This window comes from Vidua macroura, chromosome 5, assembly GCF_024509145.1.
Source record: "Vidua macroura isolate BioBank_ID:100142 chromosome 5, ASM2450914v1, whole genome shotgun sequence".
Taxonomy (NCBI): domain Eukaryota; kingdom Metazoa; phylum Chordata; class Aves; order Passeriformes; family Viduidae; genus Vidua; species Vidua macroura.
Window position 1 is genome coordinate 44018477 of NC_071575.1, and position 11031 is coordinate 44029507.

At 43.2% G+C, this 11031-nt stretch overlaps 1 protein-coding gene across 2 annotated transcripts; it reads right to left on the reverse strand.

Moving 5' to 3' along the window:
• Positions 1-4906: 4906 nt before the first annotated feature.
• Positions 4907-9716, reverse strand: LOC128807617 (prolactin-like). 2 transcript variants are annotated; one of them, XM_053978114.1, is made up of 5 exons: positions 9628-9716; positions 9394-9545; positions 9138-9245; positions 7946-8083; positions 4907-6205 (listed from the first exon to the last, which is right to left on the reverse strand). In XM_053978114.1, the coding sequence occupies exons 1-5, from the start codon at positions 9662-9664 to the stop codon at positions 6011-6013; spliced, it is 630 nt and encodes a 209-aa protein (XP_053834089.1). In that variant the 5' UTR covers positions 9665-9716; the 3' UTR covers positions 4907-6010. The 2 variants fall into 2 exon arrangements, with proteins under 2 accessions (XP_053834089.1, XP_053834088.1); XM_053978113.1 differs by having other exon boundaries at positions 7904-8083.
• Positions 9717-11031: the final 1315 nt, after the last annotated feature.

The window sequence follows — 11031 nt, forward strand, 5'->3', positions numbered from 1 at the left end:
CCACAGCTAGAATGCGGTTTCAGTATGCCAGATAAAAGATTCTTTATCTGAAAATGCTGACCAAGCTTTTTAAAAAATCCTGAAAGTATACATGCAAATCTTCAATTATATCTAAAATAGTCTGATTCAATTAAGATTTAGGCCCAGGAAACACACAATTTTGATTCCTCTGATTTTGTGCTATATAAAGTAGAAGGTTCCCTTCAGTCCATACTGTGAAAACTTGGTAAATGAGAAATAGCCTGTACAAATACGAAAATATTTTTACAGTGCCAGTCTTTGTGAAGGATCAAGTGGTATTTAGTTTCTTCAAATATGGTATGCATACTAGTTCTAGAAAGAACAAAGAGAGCACAAGTATGCAAAGTGCCCAGCAGGTATTTGAACTGCTTCATAACAGACATGGTGCAGAGGTGAAAGGTGTAGTGCAGCCGGTATAAGGGAGTGACATGGTAGGTACCAGTGACACCTAGGTTAAAATCAGTAATATGCTACTTGGACTTCAAAGATTTGATCTGATGGATGATCTTGCAGCATGGTTGTAGGGTATCTGAGGTATTTCCTGTGTGTAGCATTTTGAGACTACAGTTACTGGCTGTGGAGTATTATGATGGACATTTATTGAGATCCAGGGACTGGGAGAGTTCGGGTACCTCAAATTGCAAACTACAGTTAAAAACCTCATCTCTTCAAAGGCTGCAAACAAAGCAGATACTTATACTCACTGGGCACCTCTCTGTTTGTTCTGGCAACTTATCAATGCTAATGTAATACAGAATACAACAAGGAAAGGGAGGAAAGACAGAGACTCAGTACTCGCTTTGTTAACTGAGCTGCAGACTTCCATGTTCTCAGGCTATGCTGCTGAACAGAGATCTCTCTCTGCCCAACCCAGCAGCCTCAGGAGCAGAAGAGACTTTTCTCATCCCACCTATTGAAGATCCTCCATATGGGTCTGAATGTGGATCTTGAAAGTATATTCTTAAAGTCAGGCAGAGGAGCTTCCCTGATACCCAAGAAAAGGCTGCTGATTTCCTTCTAGGTCTGGCTCTTGGACTTTTAAAATGTATCACAATGCAGATTTTTGCAGTCTATATCAGGCACAGCCACAGTCATCGTTTTTTTTGCATGTGAATGACTGTGAGCCTGTGAACATGAGAGGCCAGCTAGCTCCTCCATGGACCTCATGTAACATTGTTAAAAAGTGGATTTGCTGACCACAGGTGTGTCAGCACTTAAACTTTAGTTGTACATATTTACAGTCTAAAATGATTTTCTGAAAGTTATCTTGTTTTTATTGATCCTTTGCCAAACAGGAAGTAAGTGTTATGATCTGCTGAGAAAAGGGCTGCTTTAAGGCACAAAACTGCATTACTAATTTCAGTGTCAGAACAGTAGTACAAAGGTCAAATGTCACTCCTGAGCTGCAGTAATACATCAGATTTGTTTTATCTGCTGTGATTTACTAGTACTGGGTTTTAAATACCAGTTGCCATCACTGTAGCCACACAGCTCCTCTGATGAATGTATGTTCTGCAGTCAAAAGACTGACATAAATTAAGTACATTCACATGCTTCAGCACCCTCTACCAACTAGACTGTTACTGATTTTCACATACTAGAAGGAAAGACAAACCAATTTCATGATGATAGCTGTAAATCCTGTGCCTTTAGAAAGGAACAGAGAGGAATTAGAATCCAATTAACTTGAGACTCAGCTTTGAACTACGGGGAGACCTACAGACAAAAAAACTCCCTACAGGGAAAGGTTCACAGTGGATGAAATTTTTGGCAGCTGAGGAAGTCTTTAAATGACCATGCTTCTAAGCTGTGTACCTGGTGACTGCTGCTCACCTTTACTGGAAGGTAAACTGGGATAGTTAAACCTAGGTCTGAAATTCCTCCATGCAGACTTGCACCAGAATTCATGGCCAGAGAATGGCAACTCCTTGTTTTTTTATTGGTTGTAATTCTGAGTGCTGAAGCTGGGCATGCTGGACAGGGATGTCAGAAGGTAACATCTCTATAGTGATCTTTCAGTGCTTTCTAAAGCACACAGAAATGCCACTTTTTAGAAGCATCCAACCTTGAGGAATTCTTCAGTTTTTCCAAGTAATTTTTATTTACAGGTCAATATTTGAATGCAGATAGCTGAACATACATGTATGTTGTGCAAAGAAGACAGTTTCAATTTGTTTCTGTTTTGTGATCATGGGTTTAGATAAGAGCTAAACTATGAGTGACATTAGCCACTTAATCTACCATGGAAGCATCAGCACATACAAGATTCAGTCTAAATTTAAGATACACTATCAATACCATTTAGTGCTTTATGAAAGGAACAAAATGAATTTTCAGTCACTGGGAGTGTCTCTGTTGTATCCTTCATAATTCTGAAAAAATGGAAACACTATGATGAGGAAATCTCTGATGTGCAAAAGCCAAATCTAATAATTGAAAAAAAATAATTGGACTATACAAAAATGTCAGTATTCTGGGATTATCCTGTAGTGCTTCATGGAATAAGGTCTGAAGAACAGTGAATATGTTTTTAATTCTTAAATTTATTTGGTTGACAAGAAAGTTTAATAGAAAGAGATCATTATACAAATTGAAATTATACCATTACTTACCTATTTTGTTGTACGTGATGCTTGTGCTTAACTGGAAGCCAATCCTGATTTTCTGATTTTACATTAATTTTACAGAATTGTTTCTCTTAAATTAATATTCTGCTATAAAAGTGATGGATTCTCAAACTCCAAAGCTGTTGATAGTAGCACACAATTTATCATTATCAAATTCTCCTAACCAGTTATGCTGCTGTCTTGGAGGAAATCATGCAGGAGATGAAGTATTCCCCTGTGCAGAAAGCAACCATCTTTTTTCTGTTTGAGGCATCGGTGGCCACAGAGAAAACCATGCCCTTGTCAGCCCACTGCTCAATTGTTTCCTCAATCGCAAGTGGAAGCAAAGCAATGCTAGCAATATAGGAAGGCTTTTGTTTTACCAACATGCCTCGCTTCAGCCAAAGGCAAAACTGAAATGTAACACTAATGAGGATGAATGACTGTGGATAACACTTAGATGCACTGTTCCTTGTGTGCTACCCACTATCTCATTTTCTCTGTTTTCACATTTCTGTACAGCAAAACGTTCCCGGGGTTTAACACTTTGGCGGAGGTGAGAGTTTTTTGAATGACCTGTTCTGTTTGCGAGGTTTTCCGCCTGACCCTCAGCTGCACCCCTTGGGACGTCCTGCCAGCTGCGGGTACGGCTGATTTCTGAGTCACCATGCAATTCGCTTGCAATTACTTGCCACCAGGCAGGACCATGGGGGCACGGCCACCTCCCATGGGAACACGACCGCCTCCCACCCTGTGGCAGCGCGGGGCGCGGCGCGTCAGCGTCGTCCGCGGTGCCCCGGGGAGCGGGGCGGGCCACAGCCGGTCTGGAGGGAGCTTTCTGCCGTCAGCCTCTTGGGCGCAGTGACCCCGCCTGTGTCTGTCACCCCTCGCCTCTGACGCAGGGTGGCTGGCATGTCTGTGCCGGTACGCGGCGTTATTACCCTGGCACCGCTTGTCTCCTCAGTGAAGGGCGGTCGCTCCGCTGCAGCGTTTGGGAGCCAGCAGTGACCCCTCGCTGGCATGGGAGGCACACACTGCCAGCGGGCTGCTGTACTCCGCGACTGCGGCTACTCCAGATGGCCGCATTAATGCTCCATTGTAGTAGCTATTAATTGCTACTACATCTTCTATGATCGCAGCTAGATGCAGGCAGTGTGGTCGTCCCCCTCTGGTTCTGTCTGTTTCCTCAGAGGAGTCTTCCTTTGCTCTTTTTGGAGCTGTGTTTTGTTTCCAGAACTTCCTCAAAATCTGTCCATGAATGCTGCTATTTCGTTGTGTGTTTGTGGTATCTTACTGCATGAGGAACTGCAGCTAGTAACTTCTTCAGGGCAAGCGCAGTGTAACCCATTGCCTTTCCACTATACCTGACACAGCAGGGACCAGACGCAAATTGTGAACACTCACAGCTTCTAGCTGCAAAAGTACATCAGCCATCTACCTGATAGGAGATATCTGAGGATATTTGCAGTCACAGGCATGTAAATAAAATCTTGTTTCTCTGGTCTGCATAAATGCTTCTTTGACATCTTTCTCTGCTAGGTTTCTCAAGCCCAAATTTAGTGTCTTTATTAAATAATCATCAGCATTTTACTCCTTGTTCTTGCTTGCCTGAGCTCCTGCTACTGTCAGCAACCATCAAGATCATGGAAGGCCAGAAAAGAGCATTTAGTGGTAAAAAAGTAAAGAATATTAAAGATAAATCCATGTTGATTTTATCTACTTGCTTAAACGTCTCAGACTCTGACTACAAAAAAGTTTTGTTTTATGCACAGCCAGCAGCACCACCCTGCTGCTAGGAAAATGTGATTTCCTTAAAATATCTGACAGCTTTCATATTTTTATTTGCAATGGAGTTTGTAATCATTACTGTAAAACCCAAGTCCTGTGTCAGCATGTGGAATGGGAAAGAGACTTATTGCTACTCCCTGCTCAGCCCTTAGACTGAAATGCTATTTGGACCAGAGTTCTGATTTACTTTTCACAAACTTTTCCTTTAGGAGTTTCTACTGAAATCAATGAAGCCATTACAGATATAAAAGAGCATTCAAAATGAATAAAAATACTAGATTTTATGGGACATATATGTAAGAAATCAGTAAGAAGTATGATGTGAATGTAAAAGTCTGGCATAGGCCCTGCCATTAAATGAGCTGATCAACATCAATGCCCCTCTTCAGTGTTAAGCAATACTCTGCAGGTAGGTATGTATGTAGAAATGGGGGGAAACATTTTCTTAGGGTAAAAATATACTTTATTGATAGTATACAGATGTACCAAGGTTTAACAGATTGAATCTTACTTTCAACTATGTTGTACCAATGTTTCAGCTTCTGTAAGGCTTTCCACAGGGTCCCACTTGACACCCTTATCTGCACATTGGAGAGACATGGGTTTGAAGGCTCGACTATTTGGTGGTTAAGGAATTCACTGGTTGGATGCACCCAGGACATTGAACAGTGGCTCTTATGTCCAGGTGGAGGCCAGTGACATGTGGTGTCCCTCAAGGTTCTGTCTTGGGACTGGTGCTCTTCAGCGTTTACCTCAATGACAGTGAGAGTGGCATGGAGTGCATCCTCAGGAAGTTTGCAGATATGAAGCTGAGCAATGCAGCTGACACAACAGAAGGAGGGGATGTCATCCAGGGGAACCTGGACAAGCTTAAGAAGTGGGCCTACAAGAACCTCATGAAGACAGTCTGAGAGTTGGCGCTGTTTAACCTATAGAAGAGAAGGCACCAGGGAAGTCTCATTGCAGCCTTACGTGACTTAAAGATTGCTGATAAAAAAGAGGGAGTGGCTTTGTACATGGATAAGGAGTGACAGGATAAGGGGGAATGATTTTAAACTAAAATAGGAGAGATTTAGATTAGATGTCAGGAAGAAGTTCTTTACTCAAAGGCATGGTGAGGCACTGGAATACATTGCCCAGAGAAGTTGTAGATGGCTCATATCTGGAAGTGTTCAGGGCCAGCTTGGGTGGGGCCCTCACCAGCCTGATCTAGTGGATGGCATCCCTGCCAATGGTGGAGTGGGGGTTGGAACTCAATGATCATTAAGGTCCCTTTCAACCCAAGCCATTCTGTAATTCTGTGTATTTATCTAAACTGTATGAATCAGCCATAGTATAGTCTGCCACAGTGTAACATGCAAGAACATTTATTTATCTAATGCTAGAGCACTCCTTTTTATTGGTGCATTAACCGACATACACACACACGAGGCTTTATTTAGTATTTCATCTGCATTAGTCAACTGTGTCAGCTTCCAAAGGATTTAAAAAACACTTTCCTATTAAAATTACTGTGAAAGTGATATTTTAGAAGTTCTATTTTTTTAAATCTTTATAAGCAACATGCTGAAGACTACTTGTCAAGGGATTACAATTTAGCAACTATTTTCTGGCATAATCCTACATTTGAGGATTTTTAAGTAGCTTTGTACTTTATTGGAATCTCTCCTAAAACAGTGAATGAAGTCAGAGTCACTCATCATATTTGCTTCATTACTAATTGATAAACCGGTGCCTTCGGATGATGCCATTCCATTTAATGAATTGCTGATGATCCCCATTGACTGCATCTGTATTGGAAACAGGCAAAGAAGTTCAACTTGTAACTACACATACAACAAACCTTGAAAATACTACTGCAGAAGACAACTGAGGTGTCACTCCTTTGGGCTGTGCTATTCCAGATCTTTCACATACTTACTAAAGGTATATGTAAAGATCCTTACATAGAATAACATTGACTTTTTATCCTTATGGTATCTCTGCAACTTTTAACTAGTCTGAATTTTCTTGATATGCTAGTAATGAATACTTCATCTGAGTTTAAGTAGAGGAACCCCGGTTTGGTAATCCTTATTTCCTCTTGAAGTATTATAGCAAATCAGTCTTGAGATTTTTTTTAGCTATTTATTTTAATGCTTTCTGTGAAGGGAAGCTTCTAACATGAGCATCCGCCAGTGCTGTTTATTTAATCTGTGTTCTACAGGCTGTGATCACCTCTCAGAGTAGGTGCTTCACAACAAAAGCAAGTTTAGAATTTTCCTAATTATTAACAGAAAAACACAGATGCAAAATATGCAATGCATTAATTTTTGTAATTGTATTTCTACCCTGTGTAGAAATATCCATGGCACAGAGAAGTCAATACTTCAAAGGTTTGTTTCCCTCTTAGTAATAGCTTCAAAGGTGTTTTAGAAAAAATAAAGCATTTAAATACACCAAAAGTGTGTAGCTACTTTAGAGTTTGCTTCAGCTACAGATTGAAGCAGAGGTCAAGCTTTGAGGTTGAAGACATCTGAACTTCAAGGCCATTTTAACCCAGAACCATGGCTGCATTTGGATGATGGAGTTTCCATTTGTAACTCAGAGTCACCCTAACCTGGACTGCATTTTATGGTAGGGTACAATTCAGCCTATTCTAGTGATGAGCTGCTTACTGTTTTAAAACTTGTGTTCCCCACCTGTGTTCATAAAGTTGAAAGGTGATCTACTAGTGTAAGATACTAGTTTATTAATCACTTCTTTTTTTTTAGTGAAACAAACACCCTGGCAGTGTAGCCATTTTAGAGAACAGGCACACAGATTTCATTTGTTCAGCCAAAACCACAGTTAATTTTAGCTATAAATGCACAAAAAAGGCAAAGGTCAGGACTTCTGGCTAGTAATGAGAAGACAGAAATGGAAATAACAAAGAATTTCATCCAATGATTTATATATAATCTCCCATAATTTGGAATGGAGTTTTGAAATTGTTTTGTGACTGACATCAGACTTAAACAATGCCACTGTTGTCTTGAAGAACTTATCCCAGCATAAAATTATTGCCTTAGGAAGGAGCTCTTTGCATCAGACAGCAATGATACTTGACTTGCTTAGAATGTAAATCCAAATAAAACTTAACACAATTATTAAGCATTTATCATGGTTCACCCACATCTTCTCTACTGGCCTAGAAAAAACAAGTCATTCCTGGCTCATATATGAAGCTACAAAGGGCTCTAGCCTTTGTACTTTTGTGTGTTGTTCATGTATGTCATATTAATTAAAATGTTGCCTCACAGATATGGACTTCTATAAGGCCATCTACATTTCTGCCAGTTTATAACTAAGTCACATCCTCTAACAGAAAAATGACTGTATCTTTAACAAAGTCCTGCATTTTGCTGAATAAGAGCTTCCAAGCCCAAGTGGGAGCAGACATTGCCCCCTCCTTGAAGTCACCCATGCCACATAACTGATATAAATAAAAGCTATATCAAAAATCTTGCCTTTTCTGTTACTTTCTCGACTCCAGTCTTCAGCTCACGTACCATATTGCTGATTTGCTTAGCTTTGCTAAGGCTGTCATCAGGTAGCTCTTGATGGTGCTCAATATACTGGTTAAAGTGGGAAAGTGGTTCTTTCCAGGCTTGCAAAAGTTTCAGTATCACGTGAGTTAGTTCTTCTCTCTTATAAATTGAAGCAGTAGAGAATGTGTCTGTTACTTTGCAGCAGATCATATGAATACTCTTAGTCTCATTATGAAATCTCAGTGGGATTAAGATTTACATCTGCAATTGACTACTTAAACACCACTCTGTCTCTGGTTATTTGTATATATATAGTAACACCCAGAAGTTGTACTTGTCATGTTTTCAGCTAACACGAGCAGGGCCTCATTTCCCATTGCCCTTCCAGGGGACCATCTAGAAGGACGTCCTGGGGGAATCTCCTCATTCCACTACATCCAAAAACCAAAATGTTAGTATTTGTCTTTGTCTGTCTCCTAGAGGCAAAAGTGTCTCCCACTGATGTATCTCCAACATCGCAATTTGCTTTTTCTCTATAGGAGCAAACTCTTCCTACTCTTCTCTGAACTAATAATGATTTTTTTTTTCTCTTTGCCATCACAACTGTGATGTAAACAAACCGCTGTTCTTTTCCCCTTATCTAACTACCAATTCAGAGATGACTGTTATTTCTTTCTCATGATTGCTTTTTGTACTTTGCAGTGATACTGATTAATATAACTTATTTGCCACACACAAAAGTTTCTAAGTTTTTGTTCCACAGAGTTTGCCTCAACAAAATCAAAGGATGTCTGTCAGTCATTCTGACAAAGTACTACTGCAATATCCTTATTATAACTAGTATTTACGGTCCAGTTTTAGGTACCACATACAGATTTAAAATTCAAATAATTTAAGATTTATATGCAATATCTCTGTGATGTGCACATGTTTGGGGTCAAAACTTAGTAGCCTCTTTCATCCAGATTGTTGATGAACCTCCGGAAGCACAAAAACCTCTCTGCCTGTCTCCAGCCCGACTGGAGTGGGGGACCATTACCGCATGATGAATGAGACATTTTGGGGTTCTGACAGGACAGGAGGTATATTCCCCTTTCTCCAGACCAGGGAGAAAGAAGGCGGTGTGACCTGCGGAGTCCCCTTCCCGTCTCCCAAGCCTCGCGGTGCCCCCTTTTGCTCTGTCTCTGTCAGCCCACGCCGCCATTGCCCTTACCGGGATTTTCTGGGCGTATTCTTTGCCGTTGGGGGTCAGCATCCCCGACGTGTGGCACTTCCGAGCGGGCCTCCCCAGCTCGTTATCACGGGGAGGAAAGTGTTTTTCCTACGGCAGAAGAACACCTAAACGTACACCGAGAGCACCACCACCCCCCTACATCCCCCCACCTTTTCCTCTATCCCGCCCGTCGGCAGCCGATCCCAGGGCAGTTGCAAGCCCAGCTCCGAGGCGGCGGGGCCGGCCCGGCACTCACCAGCTCGGCGTAGAGCGCCGTGGAGAGGCTGTGGATCCTGCCCGAGTGCCGGATCACCCGGTCGAAGAGATCGGCCACGGTCAGGGGGTGACAGCCAGCGTCCCCCGGAGCGCAGACCAGCAGCCACAGCAGCGCCAGCGCCGCAACCGCATCTGAGGAGAGGGCGGCGGCGTCGGGGCGCGGAATGTCGGGGTGTCTCCCCGCCCGGCCCGACCCCGCAGCCCGCCCCCTCACCTGCTCGCCCCTCCGCCCGGGCGAGGGCCACGGCCATAGCGCTGCGGAGCCCGTGCCCGGCACGGAGCGGTTGCGATCGGCCGGCGATGCCCCCGCATCTCCTATATATGCCGGGATCTCACAGTGATGACGGGTGTCTCCCCTGACGTGCGCAGCCCGCGGCCACCGTGAGCCAGCCCGCCCGGAGCGGGGCTCACGGCTTGGCAGGCGGACGGGAGCGTCCCTTGCACCGACGGGACCGACTGCCCTCGGCAACCCACCGGGCCCGGCCGAAACGGGACTGACTCCTGGGCTCGGTGCTGGGGCCGCTACCGACCTCCACAGCCGCCCGCTCGTCACAGCCCTCTCGTGGGCAGAGGGGCGGCTCCGGCCCCCCGCACAGAAGCGGCGTGGTCAGGTCCGTCCCAGGGTGTCCGAGGGGGTAAGGGCGGGAGAAAGGAGACCAGGAAAATAAATTGCTCATGTTCGTGGTAACGGGATTTACAAAAGGTCAGAAATGGGCAAAACGAGGGGTAGGAGAGAAGCCTGGTCTGATGAAATTCATCTCTTAGCCATCTTTTCAAATCACACTGTTATGATCAGCTCTGCTTTTCCTGCTCCATTGCAGGTGATGAGAGGTAAGACTGCTGAAGTTGTAATAGCTGGTGACTGCATGTTTAATGGTGCAAATATACCTCAGGATGGTTGATCCCATGAGGCTAAATGCTCAGGGGGTAGTGCAGCAAAGGACTTAGATCAGGATTCCTAAAGGAGTGCAAGTCCTGTGGCCATGGGTGGTGTCCTCTATTTTGGTGCATGAGATCCGAGCAACCCTCAGGACACATAAGAAAAGTTGAGATGCTGGTCATGAGGAAAATTAGTTGATTCTGCCCTTCTTACTGGGGTTTTTCACTGCCAAGGGAAAAGTCTACATGAGGAGACATGTGCTATGAAATTGTTATCTTTTCTCCCCAACCATTATGCTGGAGTCAGGTATCTGTTTTCTAGCCCCTGAATCCTGATTTCATTTATGGAAAATAGAAGGAATATACCTCTGCCAGAATGATGAAAATCATCCCTCTCCCCACCTTTTAAGAGCAGCTGGGTGACTAGAACTCATTCTGGAGATAGAAGACATGAGTTTGACTAGTTCTTGGCCAAGGTGAAATGGAGCTCTGTCACCTATATTGTGTGTGGGTACTAAAAAAACTGGTAGAAAACAAGTAGAGGTAGCTACTTCTCTAGCCAGATCTTAAATGTAATTGTCTGCCACTGCTTCTGCACAAAGTCAAGAGGACATTTCTAAAGGACTCATGTTTTGAAAGTCTGGTAGCCCAATGAATCTGTAGGATAATTTTAATCCCTTATTTTATAGAACTTCTAAAATTAATTTTAAAAACAGATGTGCCTAAGATGTGCCTAATG

Excerpts from the sequence above, each read along its gene's own strand:
- LOC128807617 (XM_053978113.1), bottom strand. The coding sequence starts at position 9,664 with ATGGCCGTGGCCCTCGCCCGGGCGGAGGGGCGAGCAG. Across the intron at positions 9,546-9,627 it reads CCGGGCGGAGGGGCGAGCAG|ATGCGGTTGCGGCGCTGGCG; the intron begins GTGAGGGGGCGG and ends CCCTCTCCTCAG. Across the intron at positions 9,246-9,393 it reads CGGCGCTCTACGCCGAGCTG|GAAAAACACTTTCCTCCCCG; the intron begins GTGAGTGCCGGG and ends CTTCTGCCGTAG.